Below are 18,444 nucleotides of genomic sequence, written 5' to 3' on the forward strand. Positions count from 1 at the left end.
ATTTTCTCCAAACTGCTCTGCATGGTATCATGCCAACATTTTTGAATTCTTTACCACGTTCTACTTTGCCATCTACTTTTTGTCCTTTATTTCTGCACCCGGTCGTGGTTAAATTTCTTTCTTGTGGGACGTATAAGCTGCTCGCGTTGTTGGGGGGCTGAACGCACGCTAAGGAGATGCGGGTCGGATCAGCTGCTGTCTTGCTGCTGCTACTGGCGAGCTGCGTGTTCTGCTTGTCACGCTGCGCGTCGATCATTTAAAAGCCTGTACAGCTGCTGTGTTTTTGTCTCACTGCCCTGACTTGAGTGACGTCAAAGTGTCTTCCGAGAAGATCACACATCTCCCTCCCAAGATTTTGTTTTTATAATAGATGTATTATAATAATATACTGTATAGAATCTTTCATATCTATTATATAGCATTTTTTTCTTTTGACTTTATAGCTCTTTCCTTATCTATCTATCTACTGATACAGAGTGCCTGTAATATCTCTATATATACCTGTATGTATGTGTGTGTATATATGTATATGTATATGTATGTATGTATATATATATATATGTGTATATATATATATATATATATATAATGTCTGTATATGTATATACACCTATTGACTCCTCAAGGTGAGCTTGTAGGCTTCTTTTAAACTGGACCCAGGATTGGCACTTCCCGGGACAGATGGAACTCAGGGTAGTCCTCTCACTCGTAGTTCCCTCTTTTGACCCCCCAAAAGACTCACAACAGGGCCGTACTTCTGTTCTCCAAGTCTCATGCCACCCTGCATGTGTCTCAACTGGGTTTAGCCTGGAGGAACACTGTCACCTGCCGTGTGGGAGAACAAACCACTCCCAGCACTCAACTTTCACCCAGTCCACTTATCACCCTTCTCTCTGCGCTGGGATGGAGAATGTAAGGCATTCTGGCCAGGTCAAGTCTCAGCTCCTGCCATCCTTTCATTATGGCCTCCCGCCTGGGCAAGAAATCATTCTCCATCCTGCCTGTCTTTCCTCTCGGGCACTTACAATATATACACACACATATAGTGTACAGTATACATAATATAGTATGTATATTTCTGTGTGTGTGTATATCTATCTATCTATCTATCTATCTATCTATCTATCTATCTATCTATCTATCTATCTATCTATCTATCTATCTATCTATCTATCTATCTATCTATCTATCTATCTATCTATCTATCTATCTATCTATCTATCTATCTATCTATCCATTTTCTGTGAGTTCCCAGCCTTCGTTGACCTACCTATTCACGTATACAGTGCACATTATACTGGCAAACATCCATTGAATCACTGGGGTTGAGGCAGCCAGTCCACAATGCCTTTCCAAAGGCAGGAGAGAGAGAAGCTGATTCTGTGACACAAAGAAGGGAATCAAATTTGAAAGACTTGTTAGCTGTCAGTGAAAAACATTGTCAACGTTATTAAATATGGACAATATATACTGAGCAATATGTCTGCTTTTTCTCATTAGGATCATGGATAGGAAAGAAGAAAAATCAAGCTACTCTTCAGAAAATAGCTGCATGCTGGATCTCCCGATTACATATGGCATTGAAGAGTATGGTTCCTCCATGGACAGAGAGAATGAAGCCACCTTGAATTCTGTGTCACTGACTCCAGAAACAGGTACGCGCTCTGACAGCTTCAGGTTTTTATTTATTTGTGTAATGGTTGGTTTCTAATAGCTTCACACTCTTTTGATTTAAACTCTGTTAAGAAATAATGCATGTAGTTTGTCCATCCCACTTTGGAAATGTAGTAGAAATTTAGCCGCCATCTCCAAACCTCTTGCCCTTTCTGGTCTTTAATGTAACACTCTTAGGCCTGTGAGGATCCCACTCATGCTCACACACACACCTGCACAAGACAAATTTGGAATGGACAGTCAGCCTAACCTGCATGTGTCATTTTACAAAGCCCCCCCCCTTTGTGGGATTTACTCCGAAAACTTGTTGAAAACCCCATACAGAGAGACCACCCGCATGTAGGGTGCAAACCTGGGATCCCCTACGGTGGCAGTGCCAGCCCCTGTTCAGTACTCTGTGCCTTTACTAATCTGACATGTATGCTTTGTAAAGAAATTGTGAAGTCATTTAAAAATAATAGCAGAAAAAATAAACCCTTTTGTTATTCCATGAGACAGCTTGAATGCATTTGTCAGGCAAGAACAGTTTGTGCTTTTACCGGAAAGTTCAAAGGTTTTATTCATGGATTTCATTTGCTTTTGATGTTTTAGTCCTTTCAAAAACTTCCTTTTATTTAGCTACTTCTGTTTTGTTTATTATCACAGCCTGAATTCACAATTCACTGAATTTAATTGTATGTATGATTTGCTTGGGCCAGAAAGCACTTTGAGCCTCCTTCACTTTCCATGAAAATGAAGGCACTCAATGATTTTTTTTTTTTCTGTTTACTAGGGAGTTGTGCCCCCTGCTCACTTCACATGCCAACCCTTGGGCGGGCACTACGCACTAGCCACTTCACGGATCTGCACCACTCGCGTATGGGGAAGCAGATGTACAATTTAAACAGATTGTTATTTTCATGGGAATTGTTACATATGCATAGTAGACCTACTGTAATTATTTTACATTACAGCGAGTAATTAACCATATTAAAAAATAGTAAAACTTAATAAATTGAAAGTAAATTATGTTGCATGTTGCGTTAGAGGTGTTGTGTTATATGTTTTCGTTCCATTTGGCTTTGAAATTAACACGCAAATACTTGTTAAACTTACACTTTTACTGTAAAACTTCAGTAAAAACAATTTTTGGAATTAACTTTTCATCAATATCACATTGAATTTTGATTCCATGTTTGGAGTTACATCGTGACAACGCAACGTATAACTGCTTGTGAGTGAATTTCATTTCTTTCTCTCTAATAAATATACCGACTTTTTGAATGTTTGTCCCTGTGATTTGTTAATTGTTATCACAAAAGCTATTCTAACAGGAAACTGTAAATGTTTTAATACGAATGGCATACCAAGATATCCTTTGGTGTCTCATGTTTGATGGACTACATTACCTTTCTCGTCTCCTGTTAAAATTTTACATGTCAGAATTGTTCGGCCAATTTTGAATACAACTGATCTGTACAACAGTAAATTACACAATTACATCACGATACGTTCTTCTTTCTACAATAATTTAGCCGGTGGAAGACCAGACGGTGTTAACGCTTGTAGATATTCTTCGTGATATTGTAAGTCGATGTTTTCATCTTCCGCACCATCACCACCAACTGTTTCAGGAGAGTCTATTGATACACATTTAACCAATTTGCCATGTAACCGAACAACAAATTTTGCATTAATTCGTTTGACTTTATCGTTTCTCGGTTTCTAGGATTGCCCGCGTCCTCATTTCTTCTGTTGATGAAATTCTTCAATAAGATTTGGACATAATACGTCTTCTTTAATTGGAAACTTAAAGTGAGGAGAGCATAAAAAATTTATAAGAGCGGAGAGCACAGCAACTGTGTCTGACAAAAGCATTCGCACGAATGAGAGGTGAGAGGACCGTGGGCGTGGGCGTGGGCCGTGTACCGGAAATGGTGGAGAGGAGGACGGGACTTGAAAAAAAAAATGTCTTGGCGATAGTCTCGTCTCGTCTCAAGATTTTCTTTTATAATAGAGAGATGTAAAATTTGTATTCTGAGACAAGATTCACAGTGAAATGCACCATATAAATTGAAGACAGTTGGGTTCTAACAGTTAGAGTCTTGTAATGGACCTTACATGCAATGATTTTGTGTTTTTCAGACCTTAACTCTTTCAGGGCTGATGTTGACTTTTGTCAAAAGGAAGAGTCGACGATGGTAATCAACTGTAAACTGTGACAAAACCAACCGTTACGTTGGAATCTCGTTGGTAGAAGGAAAGTTAGATTCATTGGTTTGACCGAGATTCCCTGTGCTCACATGAGTAGCAAGGTGCACACAATGGCAAAAATGGCACTGATTACATCTTGCCTGACGAAGGGGCCTGAGTTGCCTCGAAATCTTGCATATTGTAATCTTTTTAGTTAGCCAATAAAAGGTGTCGTTTTGCTTGGCTTTTCTCTACATTCATAATGGCTAACACGGTACAACACCCTAGTACTACTGACATCTGGCGAGAGATCAATGTGAAAAGCAAAATACTCCGTGGACGATGTCTTGACTATTATCTCTGAACTGAACCATGACTTGTCAGACTCAGATTTTGATACAAGTGATCAAAATCGATTGTGAGCTTCCAGCTTCAACTGATCAGCCCCCAGCTAGTCATGGTACTGACAATGTTCGCCAGGGAGGACTGCCAGTTAACAATGACAAGAGGTAGAATCCAGATTGTCTTTCACTACGACCGTGACCGCCGCCACTGCCGTCCCAGCCTGGCAGCAAGCCTTCCGCTCATTCTTGGCAAACTGGCAGCTACAGCATGAAGCAACAGACGTTCATGTTGATCTCTGTGTGAAAGCATCATTTTTTGGAAAAAATATTCACCCCTCAAAAGTTAAACTATGGACAAAAGTGACTGAGTGCTAGGCTTATGCGGTATACTGGTACTGGAAAAGCACTGAAAAACTTGCATTATTCAAACCGTACGCTACCAGACATTTTGGGATTTTGGTTACCAGAAGTAAACGTCTGTTTTCCTCTCAATCCCAATGCCCATCTCACCAACACTCGCTGTTACAGTTTCATAGACTTCACATTCTTTCTATTGTACCAGAGGACACAATATGGATGGCTCTGAGATGTCCTTATAACGGGCTGCCTGACCAGGTTGGAGAAACAGTCATTTGCTGTCATTTGCTGCCAAATAAATCCCCAATACACAGGGTGGCAGCATCTTCCTGCTGGTAGTGCTCCCAGTGTATACCCGCACGACAATCTGGGAGCTCTAGTCCTGGTGAGCAGTCCTGCTGGGGTACTTGGGGACCACCGGGCAGAGCTGCAGAGGTACGTCATTGCCTTGGAAGTGCTTCTCAGGTGTAAGCGGACAGGAGTTCACCAAAGTATAGCCAGGCCAAGAAGCAGATGTAAAACAACAAACCTATGTGCTTTGTGTTTTCCTGTGTTCATCCCTCCTGGCAGTTATTTTTGGTAATCAAAGTGCCCTACTCAGTGGTGTTCTGTCTATGTAATCCTCCGCTCTGCGTAACTGTGTCCATTATTTTTGGATATCTTTAATCTGAGTCTGATCTTACAAACACTTCCATCTGTACATAAAACATCTTGAATGGTGCCAGTCTCCAAGGTAGTGCAGCCAGCAGTCTTAAATTTCTATCGACTGGTGACTCTCTCTTCACACATTATGAAGGCTTTGGAAAGACTGATATCAGCTCCGTAACAACCCCTGGTCAAATCAGAACTCTGCAGTTTGCCCATCGGGTCCATCCAGCAGTGGACGACACTGTCATCTGTCTGCTGTTGCCATCTGGAGAAACAGGGTAGCATGGTAAGTGAAATTGATTTTTGACTTCAGTACTATACTGCTGGGTTACAAGCTCGGGTTTATGATACCACAATGCCCTGGATAATGGACTAGCTACCTGCTAGGCCAAAATTTGTGTGGCCTTGGTATCAGACATGTTTATGAGTATCACAGGGAACTGTTCCTGCTTTAGGGGTCTCTCTTTGAACTGCTTTTCCCAAGGTTTCTTCCATTTTTTTCCCTACAAGGGTTTTTTTTTTTTTTTTGGAGTTTTTCTTTGTCTTCTTAGAGAGTCAAGGCTGGGGTGGCTGTCAAAAGGCAGGGTCTGTTAAAGCCCATTGCGCCACTTCTTTTGTGATTTTGGGCTATATAAAAATAAATTGTATTGTTTAATTCTTGTTCAACCCATACACCTCAGACTTTACATACAATACTAGTTATTCTCCTCTGCACCAATATTCCGATGTCACAGCCATAACTGGGTGTATCTGCAGTGGGCAGGACATTGAATATGGGACACCAGTGACGGACTTTTGTCGAATGGTGCATATTGAACCACCTTCATCTGAACAAAGACAAAGGAGAAAATCAGTTCTTAATTATGGTGAAAATGTGGAAGTGGTGAGGACATAGAAGAACCTCGGGGTGCATCTGCATGACAGTTTTAAGTACTGTACCTACACACAGGCCATCTAAATACAACAAGGGTCAGAGTCATCTCTATTTCCTGAGGAGATTGGCGTCATTTGGTGTATGCAGGCCCCATTACAGGATTGGACAGTGTGATTTGTTTCTGTGTGTTGGTATGCTGTGGAAATGGCATCAAACAAGTCTGAGCTAACTGATTAAAAAGTCTGATTCAGTCTTGGGACACGGGCTGGACTCACTGGAAGAAGTGGTAGAATAACGGGCACTTGGGAAGCTGCTTACTACTCTGGGCAATGCCTCTCAACCCCATATGTGGAGCACCGTCAGTAACAACACTGAGACAACTGCATTGCTCCAAGGAGAGCACCATGTGAGGTCGTTTCTACCCTCAGCCTTCAGTCGTCCCCCGGCTGAGGTGGTCTTGTTTCCTGTGTGTTGAATGGTACTGAGCTGGTGTAGCAGACGCCTTAACAGACGATGCCATGTGCAATATACCGGGCCAATGAGTGACATTCCATAACTGTGAAACTTTTAACTGACAAGTGTGAGTAATTGTAATCCCTATACCCTTAGTAAATACCCACACTTTGTTAATTTACTTATAGATTTTTCTTGTTATGTTTGTATTTGCAGGGTTAGAGCAGCAGACACAAAGACACAATTTCTTATCTGTCTGTCTATCTTTATCCCGGTAAGAGTTGTGGTAGCAACACACTGAGCTGCTCAGACCAGACCACCCACTATCCTGAGCCATCTTGGAATTCCAGGATGCTCAGCATTAACATCATTTTTAAAAAAAGCATTACAAAAAAATGCACAAAGGTTTTCTTACCAGAATGATGCGAGATGAATTTCATCCTTCCGTCACTTGAGGTCAGCCTTGCTTGCTGCAGCAGGAGAGGTTTGAAAGCATTGACGAGTGCCGTGCTGTAGACGGTGCATGTGGTTAATGCAATTTTTTTAAAGATCTTGTTGAATTATACTGACTTTAATTACTGGTGACAGTTTGAGTTGTGAGGCAGCATGGTGCTGCAGCGGTCCCACATTCTTGCAGGTTTGAACATTAGAACACTCTAGAGGAGAACAGGCCATTCAGCCCAACAAAGCTTGCCAATAATTCTTTAATAATTCTTTGCATTTATATAGCGCTTTTCTCACTACTCAAAGCGCTCATCAATTGCAGGTTAAGGGCCTTGCTCAAGGGTCCAACAGAGCAGTGTCCCTATTGGCATTTACGGGATTCGAACCGGCAACGTTCCGATTGCTAGTGCAGATATCTAGCCTCAGAGCCACCACTCCGCCACCAATTCTACCCACTTATTTCTATCAAAAAAACATCAAATCGAGTTTTGAAAGTCCCTAAAGTCTTACTGTCTACCACACTACTTGGTCGCTTATTCCAAGTGTCTATCGTTCTTTGTGTAAAGAAAAACTTCCTAATGTTTGTGCGAAATTTACCCTTCACAAGTTTCCAACTGTGTCCCCGTGTTCTTGATGAACTCATTTTGAAGTCACCGTCTCGATCCACTGGACTAATTCCCTTCATCATTTTAAACACTTCAATCAGGTCTCCTCTTAATCTTCTTTTGCTTAAACTGTAAAGGCTCAGCTCTTTTAATCTTTCCTCCTAACTCATCCCCTGTAACCCTGGAATCAGCTGAGTCGCACTTCTGTGGACCTTTTCTGGTGCTGCTATTTGTAGCCTGGAGACCAAAACTGCACCCAGGACTCCAGATGAGGCCTCACCAGTGCGTTATACACCTTGAGCAGAACCTCCTGTGACTTGTACGCCACACATCAAGGCACTATATAATCTGCCATTCTGTTAGCCGCCTTAATGGTTTTGAACACTGTCGGGAAGTTGATAGCTTAGAGTCCACTACGACTCCTAAATCCTTCTCATAAAGTGGACTCTCGATTTTTCCGACCACCCATTGTGTATTCAAACCTCACATTTTTACTTCCTATGTGTAATTCTTTACATTTACTGAAATTAAATCTCATTGTCCACAAGTCTGCCTAAGCCTGTATGCTATCCAAGTCCTTCTGTAATAATGTAATTAGCAGATAATTTGGAATCTGTTAGAGGTTAGATTAACCAGAGAACTGGATTAGCCCGGTGTGGTGAGTGTCCTGCTAGAATTCACCCTCATCACCCTGAACCAGATTAAGCAGGTTCAATAACCTGGAGATGGGTGTCTCGGATGATAAAATTACATACAGTAGAATTAATAGTCTTTATCCCTATTCAATAACTTAGGTCCTATAACTTGCAGGGAAAACTTGGGGGTTGGTGGCAGGATTGGCACTCCGGCCACTGTTTTAAAAGCAAAAAAAAATCTCCCACTGTTCCAATGTGGTCCCACCCTTTGCACAGCTGCACTCGTACCAATCTGGGTGGTTCATCGTGTGGTGGGTGTAATCAGTGCATACTCTCAACCTTTGTTTGTCCCAGTTAAGATAATACACTGCTACTCTCTCAAATGATGAAACAGTAAACTGGCATAACATTCTCCATCCTGACAAGTCCAGTTTAGGACCAAGGAGTGTTGGAGCCTTTCTCAGAAGCATCGGGTGCAGAGCAGGAAATGGCTCTGCAGTGGGCACCATTTCCATCACAGGGCCTACTTAAATACACAGGACCAATTTAGAAATCTACTGACTCAAAGTGAGAACATATGAGAGCATTTGAATGATAATGACCAGGAGAAGAAACGCAGTCAGGAACAGGCAAGTCAAAAGTCAAGTTAATCTGTTGTCAAAAGGTGAAATTGTTAACCAGAACTCAAAGTGTCTAATAAGCAGATCTAAATTTATAAATCTGAAGGTGATAATCGGATGTTTTCACATGCTAACACAGGGGATTTATTGTTGTATTTCAAGGTTTCTCCCTTGGCTGGGGTTCAAATACCTTTTGTTATGTTAATATTGTTGATCATTTTGTTTCTATGTGTCTATGCATCATCATTTTTTTTCCACGTTTTTTTGTGTGGATCCCCAAGAGGTGAAGCCACCTTCCCGTCACCATCAAGAGACTTTCCTCAGCCTAAACCCACAGTCCCTTGCGGTTCATTTTGAATGCGCTCGTGGTGTTCTGAGTTCTTCTAGTGTTCTGTTCTTTTTTGATTTTTTTGTATTCTTTTGAACCTGTGCTCTGTTTTTTCGCGTACTCTTTAGATTTGTGATTGGGACTTGTTTGCCTTGACCTTTTCAGGTACAGTATGTCATGCTGTGCCTTGTGTGCTCTTGGGAATCTTCACTTAACAGAGCTTTTGTTGAATCATTTTATTTATAAAGATTATTCATTGCCCTTGTGTGACTAGTCAGGTTTTGAGAGTTGTACCCCTTCTAGTAGGCGTTTTTAGGCATTGTTTGGGACTTAGGGACTCTTAAGTCATAACATTTATCCACAATCTCGTAAGTTCTGGAAATGCATGTGCTAACCTTTATACAGTTGCTACAGTGACATCTCATGCGTTTTAGCTCTTCTGGTCCAGCCTAATGTATACATTTTTTGTCTTTTTATTCATATTTTACCCTTTTAATGTAGTGTACTAGGGGGCCCCTGCTCGCTTTGCTCACCCACCCCCAGGTTTGGTTAACCTGGAATACAATTTAAAGAGATTGTTACTTTCATGGGAATTGTTACATACTCTTTCGATTCTATGTTGCATCGCTTCTCCGTGATCATAAAAATATTTTTTTTTGTTCTTTATTTCACCTTATACAATTTCTTTTATTAGGAATGTGTTAGTTTTCGTATACCCCTTGGGGTCAGAGCGCAGGGTCAGCCATTGTACAGCACCCCTGGAGCAATTACAGGTTAAGGGTCGTACTCAAGGGCCCAGCAGAGTAGGATCTCTTTTGGCAGTAACGGGGATTCGAACTGGCAACATTCTGGATACCAGCACAGATCCTTAGCTACTTGTCGTACCTTTTAATTGTTGATTCTCATAGCGTATGGTCCATTATTGTGTAAATCTACATTTTGAGCATTGAATGATGCGAACGCGAAAAGATTATTGTCGACTCAGATAGTTTGCCTGTAGTGTTTGTGAATTTCACTTTCACCAAACAACAAATCTTTTAATTCTCGTGGATACGTCTCTTCATTGGGAGGCAAGACTACTTTTCCCTGATGGCAACATGAATTAGACGATCTACGAGTCTCCGACTTAAACTTTTTAAAGCAGTACAATATCTACATGCTTCTGACATATCACTTATGTCCATATATTCGATCTCTTTTTGCTGTTCCGTTATTTCACCGAGTAATAATTTCCGTTTGTTTGTGCTAATGCGATCTTTACTTTCTTTTTTTGACACTTTCACATTTTACTACTTTCCTAATCTGTAACTTGCTCTGCATGCGTATTGTGCCAACGTTTTTTGAACGTCTTTATGAAGTCTTTTATTTCTGACCCCGATTGGAACTACGAGATTTTCAGTTCCACTTGGTCCGGGCTGATTATTACTTTCCTTATTTTCAGAATTTTCACATAGCTGCTCTTTCTTCTTCGCTTAGTCGTTGACGTGCCATCTAGAACGTATAAAATTTTTAAGAGCTGGGAGCACATGAAGTCTGTCTGGCAAAAGTATTCCAACAACTGAGAGGTTAGATGTCCATGATCTTGTTTTAAAATTGTTTGTAAGTAGGGAGTGACCGTCTCACAGGTCTTGCTTCCAAAGGTTGTAAAGTCTAGTCTTGCGGGACGTCAGGGTGTCTTTCCGAGAAGATCATGTCTTGACCCAAGATTTTTTTATTATAATAGATATAGTTATTTATGTTTACTAATTTAAGTATGTTTTGTCAATTTTTGGTTATTCTTAAATTTCTCTGCATGATAGTATATTCTGCCTTGTTCCTTGTAATTTGTAGGTGGTTCCCCAAGAGGCGGGGCCACGAGTCACCTCAATTGAGGGACCACCCCCAGCCCTATAAAGGCTGAAGAGTGATGCAGTACATTGTATGTGCTGGGTGTTGGTGAGTTCTCCTCATTGAGTTATACTTTGGACGTGTTTAATGATTTTGACTTTTGATTAGCATATTTGGACCTGGTTACTGTGGCCACTTTTTTACTCTTTGAGTGTTTTTTATCATTAATATTTTTTGCAAATAAGTCTTTGTTTGCTCTGTCACTACAAGATGAGAGTTACAGTCACCCTTACTCTTGTGGGGCTCTTGCAAGTTTTCAGAGATATATTATTTTTCCATCTCTCTCTCTAATTAGGACCTGTTAGGCCTAAGCCTGCAGAGAATATTCAGGGGTGGCTGGATTGCGGTGGGCCTCTGTTGGGTAGTTCATGTAGAATTCTGGCCTGCCATGCATATATACCATGTGTATGTATGTATGTATGTACAGTTAGGTCCATAAATATTTGGACAGAGACAACTTTTTTCTAATCTCGGTTCTGTACATTACCACAATGAATTTGAAATGAAACAACTCGGATGCAGTTGAAGTGCAGACTTTCAGCTTTACTTCAGTGGGGTGAACAAAACGATTGCATAAAAATGTGAGGCAACTAAAGTATTTTTTGAGCACAATCCCTTCATTTCAGGGGCTCAAAAGTAATTGGACAAATGACTCTCTGGCTATTTCATGGGCAGGTGTGGTCAAGTCCGTCGTTATGTTCTTATCAATTAAGCAGATAAAAGGCCTGGAGTTGATTTGAGGTGTGGTGCTTGCATGTGGAAGATTTTGCTGTGAACAGACAACATGCGGTCAAAGGAGCTCTCCATGCAGGTGAAAGAAGCCATCCTTAAGCTGCGAAAACAGAAAAAACCCATCCGAGAAATTACTACAATATTACGAGTGGCAAAATCTACAGTTTGGTACATCCTGAGAAAGAAAGCAAGCACTGGTGAACTCAGCAACGCGAAAAGACCTGGACATCCATGGAAGACAACAGTGGTGGATGATCGCAGAATCATTTCCATGGTGAAGAGAAACCCCTTCACAGCAGCCAACCAAGTGAACAACACTCTCCAGGGGGTAGGCGGGCGTATCGATATCCAAGTCCACCATAAAGAGAAGACTGCATGAAAGTAAATACAGAGGGTGCACTGCAAGGTGCAAGACACTCATAAGCCTCAAGAATAGAAAGGCTAGATTGGACTTTGCTAAAGAACATCTTAAAAAAGCCAGCACAGTTCTGGAAAAACATTCTTTGGACAGATGTAACCAAGATCAACCTCTACCAGAACGATGGCAAGAAAAAAGTGTGGAGAAGGCGTGGAGCAGCTCATTATCCAAGGCATAGCACATCATCTGTAAAACACGGTGGAGGGAGGCAGTGTGATGGCTTGGGCATGCATGGCTGCCAGTGGCACTGGGACACTCGTGTTTATTGATGATGTGACACAGGACAGAATTCTGAGGTGTTCAGAGACATACTGTCTGCTCAAATCCAGCTAAATACAGCAGTCAAATTGATTCATGATACAGATGGACAATGACCCAAAACATACAGCCAAAGCAACCCAGGAGTTTATTAAAACAAAGAAGTGGAGAATTCTGGAATGGCCAAGTCAGTCACCTGATCTTAACCCAACTGAGCGGGCATTTCACTTGTTGAAGACTAAACTTCAGACAGAAAGGCCCACAAACAAACAGCAACTGAAAGCCGCTGCAGTAAAGGCCTGGCAGAGCATTCAAAAGGAGGAAACCCAACATCTGGTGATGTCCAGGAGTTCAAGACTTCAGGCTGTCATTGCCAGCAAAGGGTTTTCAACCAAGTATTAAAAATGAACATTTGATTTCCAGTTATTTAATTTGTCCAATTACTTTTGAGCCCCTGAAATGAAGGGATTGTGTTCAAAAAATGCTTTAGTTGCCTCACATTTTTATGCAATCGTTTTGTTCACCCCACTGAATTAAAGCTGAAAGTCTGCACTTCAACTGCATCAGAGTTGTTTCATTTCAAATTCATTGTGGTAATGTACAGAACCAAAATTAGAAAAATGTTATCTCTGTCCAAATATTTATGAACCTAACTATATGTATTTATTTAATCCATATATATGAATCTCTAGATGGTTATACAGTATATAAACTATTTATTAGAAAGAGCAGCATCAATTCACTGTGGGACACCACTTTTAACATCACGTAATTCTGAAAAGGTTCCTCTCACCCTAACCCTTTGTTCCCAGTGTTTAAGCCAATTTTGTACCCACCTACACACACAGCGCCCTGAATTCCCACTTCTTCAAATGTCTTGTGAAAAAATCAAGGTAAATAATATAATATGTATCTCTCTTGTTGTATGCGTTTGCTTCTTCCTCGGAAGATTCTAGTTTGTTAGAAAAACAACATGATGGGAATGTATGCACTCCATCTGGACACTGACTGGCCCAGGATTTGAACCTGTGACTCTGAAGCTGTGTACTACCCAATGCACAGTAATACTATCTAAATTCACTGATGGAATTTTTTCATAATGTTCTATTCCCATGTTCTTTATACAAATCAAAATGACTCAATTAAGGAATATAATATACGTATATACAGTACTGTGCAAAAGTTTTAGGCAGGTGTGAAAAAATGCTGTAAACAAAGAATGCTTTCAGAAATATAAATAATGATTGTTTATTGTTATCAATTTACAAAATGCAAAGTGAGCGAACAAAAGAAAAATCTAAATCAAATCAATATTTGGTGTTCCTACCTTTTGCCTTCAAACCAGCATCAATTCTTATAGGTCCACTTGCACAAAGTCAGGGATTTTGTAGGATTCTAGTCAGGTGTGTGATCAACCAGTTCTACCAAACAGGTGCTAATGATCATCAATGTCACACGTAGGTTGAAACTCAGTCATTAACTGAAACAGGAACAGCTGTGTAGGAGGCTTTAAACTGGGTGAGGAACAGCCAGACTCTGCTACCAAGGTGAGGTTGTGAAGACAGTTTCATGTCATGGCAAGATTGAGCACAGCAATAAGACCCAAGGTAGTTCTGCTGCATCAGCAAGGTCTCTCCCAGACAAAGATGTCAAAGCAGACTGGGGTTTCAAGATGTGCTGTTCAAGCTCTTTTGAAGAAGCACAAAGAAACGGGCAATGTTGAGGATCATAGACGCAGTGGTCGGCCAAGGAAACAGTGCAGTAGATGAAAGACACATCAAGCTTATTACCCTTCGAAATCGGAAGATGTCCAGCAGTGCCATCAGCTCAGAACTGGCAGAAACCAGTGGGACCCAGGTACACCCATCTACTGTCTGGAGAAGTCTGGCCAGAAGGGATCTTCATGGAAGAGTTGCAGCCAAAAAGCCATACCTCCGACGTGGAAACAAGGCCAAGCGACTCAAATATGCATGAAAACATAAGAACTGGGGTGCAGAAAAATGGCAGCAGGTGCTTTGGACTGATGAGTAGTCAAAATTTGAAATATTTGGCTGTAGCAGAAGGCAGTTTGTTCATCGAAGGGCTGGAGAGCAGTACAATAATGAGTGTCTGCAGGCAACAGTGAAGCATGGTGGAGGTTCCTTGAACGTTTGGGGCTGCATTTCTGGAAATGGAGTTGGAGATTTGGTCAGGATTAATGGTGTTCTCAATGCTGAGAAATACAGGCAGATACTTATCCATCATGCAATACCATCAGGGAGGCGTATGATTGGCCCCAAATTTATTCTGCAGCAGGACAACGACCCCAAACATATAGCCAAAGTCATTAAGAACTATCTTCAGAAGTCCTGGAAGTGATGGTATGGCCCCCACAGAGCCCTGATCTCAACATCATCGAGTGTGTCTGGGATTACATGAAGAGACAGACGGTTGTGAGGAAGCCTACATCCACAGAAGATCTGGGGTTAGTTCTCCAAGATGTTTGGAACAACCTACCAGCCAAGTTCCTTCAAAAACTGTGTGCAAGTGTGCCTAGAAGAATTGATGGTGTTTTGAAGGCAAAGGGTGGTCACACCAAATATTGATTTGATTTAGATTTCTCTTTTGTTCATTCACTGCATTTTGTTGATTGATGAAAATAAATGATTAACACTTCCATTTCTGAAAGAATTCTTTGTTTACAGCATTTTTTTCACACCTGCCTAAAACTTTTGCACAGTACTGTATATATATTTAATTTGGAAGCTTCTTGAACATTGAAGCACATAAATTAATAACGTAAACGCCTTTATTCTGCCTTGCTGTGACTGCCGTCTTATCATTAGCCAAGTCTGAATTTCTTTTTCTTCTTTTTTTGTCATTCTTGTGGGTGTTTGAGAGGAGTTGATGCTGTTGTTTGTTGTAATATTTCTGTATTTTCTACATTCCTTGAGCTTCTGTAAAGCTAAATATTTCCAGTGTGACAAATAGAATTCTGTCTAGTATGTAATATCTTTCATAGCCATCTGTTTACACTCTGTGGCCAAAAGATTGTGGACTCCAGGCCATCACACATCTACGAGCTTGTTGGACATCCCATTCCAAAATCATGGCCATTAATATGAGGGATTTGCCTCCTGTGACTTCACAAGTCCTGAATTCAACTCATTTTTTAAAATTTTTGACCAATACCTTCACACTGGTTATTTATTTTTCTAAACACTCACATAAGCACAATTGCTTCTTCTTTCTCATCCTTCCACCCCTCCAAATGAGTTTCAGCACCTTACTTCCCCCAGGATGGAAGTGAGGTGACTCCTTTTATAAAAGACCAAGTAGTACTTCCAGTGTATGGGCGTAGCCTGTGGGAAGCACTTCCGGGTCAGGAACCCGCTGCAGAGAATTCTCTTCTTCTTTTGTGCAAGCGAGTACTATGCTGTGGTGCAGTATGTTGGTAAACTCTCCACAGCACATCGATAGACGTTTATAAGAAGGTCCCAGGGCAGTTTCGACCTCTTCAGTTTTCTAAGGAAGAAAAGGCGTCGTTGTGAATTTTGTATGGTAATTGACGTGTGTTTGGCCAAAGATAAGTTCTCTGTGATGATCACGGCCAAGAATTTGAAATGGGAGACCCTCTTCATAGGATCATCATATAAGAGTAATGGGCTTGGGACAGTTTTTGCTTCTCTTCCAGAAGTCCGCCATAGTTCTTCTATTTTTCTGTCCATCCATCCATCCATCCATTGTCTCCCGCTTATCCGAGGTCGGGTCGCGGGGGCAGCAGCTTGAGCAGAGATGCCCAGACTTCCCTATCCCCGGTCACTTCTTCTAGCTCTTCCGGGAGAATCCCAAGGCGTTCCCAGGCCAGTCGAGAGACATAGTCCCTCCAGCGTGTCCTGGGTCTTCCCCGGGGCCTCCTCCCGGTTAAACGTGCCCGGAACACCTCACCAGGGAGGCGTCCAGGAGGCATCCTGATCAGATGCCCGAGCCACCTCATCTGACTCCTCTCGATGCGGAGGAGCAGCGGCTCTACTCTGAGCCCCTCCCGGATGACTGAGCTTCTCACCCTGTCTTTAAGGGAAAGCCCAGACACCCTGTGGAGGAAACTCATTTCAGCCGCTTGTATTCGCGATCTCGTTCTTTCGGTCACTACCCATAGCTCATGACCATAGATGAGGGTAGGAACATAGATCGACTGGTAAATTGAGAGCTTTGCCTTGCGGCTCAGCTCCTTTTTCACCACGACAGACCGATGCAGCGCCCACATTACTGCGGATGCCGCACCGATCCGCCTGTCGATCTCACGCTCCATTCTTCCCTCACTCGTGAACAAGACCCCGAGATACTTGAACTCCTCCACTTGGGGCAGGATCTCGCTACCAACCCTGAGAGGGCACTCCACCCTTTTCCGGCTGAGGACCATGGTCTCGGATTTGGAGGTGCTGATTCTCATCCCAGCCGCTTCACACTCAGCTGCGAACCGATCCAGAGAGAGCTGAAGATCACGGCCTGATGAAGCAAACAGGACAACATCATCTGCAAAAAGCAGTGACCCAATCCTGAGCCCACCAAACCGGACCCCTTCAACGCCCTGGCTGCGCCTAGAAATTCTGTCCATAAAAGTTATGAACAGAATCGGTGACAAAGGGCAGCCCTGGCGGAGTCCAACTCTCACTGGAAACGGGTTCGACTTACTGCCGGCAATGCGGACCAAGCTCTGGCACCGATCGTACAGGGACCGAACAGCCCTTATCAGGGGGTCCGGTACCCCATACTCTCTATTTTTCTGTGTGTTAAGGATATGGTCCCTTGCCTCACTGTGAGAGAGGTTAGCGGCGTTCCAAATTTTAAACAATCAGGAGTCCCAGAGTGTACAGGCTCCAAGCAGGTGCCGATGTAAGTACACACGTGAGTGTGCATGCGTGGCTTCAAGGTCCATTATGCTGCCTGGCTGATCACACATTCACAGGCAAATGCGAGGGGGTCAGTCTGGTGCTTCGTTCACACCTCGGAGCTGGTGGAGGACAACATCTGCACCCAGTCAGGGCTGTAAAGGGAACCTGCACAGCTGGGAGGGGGGAACGTTAAAAATGAGAGAGAAAGAAAAGAGACTGATGGAGACTGCAGGATCTGGAGATGCCAACGTGCAGTAGAGGGGAGGCAGGCAGTTGGGTAGAGCCCAGTGGAGGTGCAAATGGCCGACGCTCAAAGGTGGCTGAAGTAGGTCACTTTGGCCAAGCATCGTGAGGAAGCTGGAGTAATCGGTTTCTCAGGGGCTCTCACGTAAGGCGTGGGAGTGGTAGCAGGGGTCAAAAGAATGAGGCTTAGTTTGGTATGATGCTCAGATGGCAGTAGGACCCCGAGCCCAGTTAAATGGTGGCTGTGTCTGTCAGTAGGACGTCTCCTTTGGCTGCAGAATTTCATCTGAGGTAAGCTGAGGAGACGCTGAGATTTTAGAAGAAGGTACCTGTGATGGATTTTTTTCAAACTCTTTCCTGCCGTGTGTTTTAACCCCATTTTTAACTTCCACGTTTTATGTCATGTTATTGGAATATTTACTTATTGAGAGTTGGAATTTGCTGCACTTTCAAATACTGTTTGTTGTTTGAAATAAAGGCACTTAACCATTTTGCACCATCCTTTTGCTGACTGTAAGTGTGTCCTCATTTGCCCGGCTCATCCTCGGGTACGTTATCGGCGGTTTCTGGGTTCAATAGGCTCCTGGAAAGAACCATGGAGTATGGAGCCAATCTAGATCATGACACTCATCTCATCAACACTTAAGTGGGTTTGATAATGGATGATTCTGCAGGCCATGCATTCTCTTGATTAAAGCCAATGACTTCAGATATCTTTTAGTTTTAACCATTATTGGAAATTGCGAGCGTTCTTTCAGATTTTACATGCGACATAAATTGCTGTGGTGAGTTACCTGTGCACCTTTGGTAAGAACAGAGAAGAGAGAAAAGATGAAGTGCCGTTCAAGTGAGTATTGACACAAGCAGCGAGGCCGCTG

The 18,444-nt window shown here is 42.3% G+C and overlaps 1 protein-coding gene across 1 annotated transcript in view; it reads left to right on the forward strand.

Annotated features, from left to right (window-relative positions):
• LOC114665912 (shieldin complex subunit 1-like) overlaps nt 1-18,444 on the forward strand; it is a 109,399-nt gene that overhangs the window by 1,535 nt on the left and 89,420 nt on the right. Inside the window, exon 2 of the mRNA XM_028820574.2 lies at nt 1,501-1,655. Coding sequence (XP_028676407.1) covers nt 1,505-1,655 — 151 coding nt within the window. The 5' untranslated portion in view covers nt 1,501-1,504. The remainder of the gene's footprint in view (nt 1-1,500; nt 1,656-18,444) is intronic.

Source organism: Erpetoichthys calabaricus, chromosome 15, assembly GCF_900747795.2.
Source record: "Erpetoichthys calabaricus chromosome 15, fErpCal1.3, whole genome shotgun sequence".
NCBI lineage: Eukaryota > Metazoa > Chordata > Cladistia > Polypteriformes > Polypteridae > Erpetoichthys > Erpetoichthys calabaricus.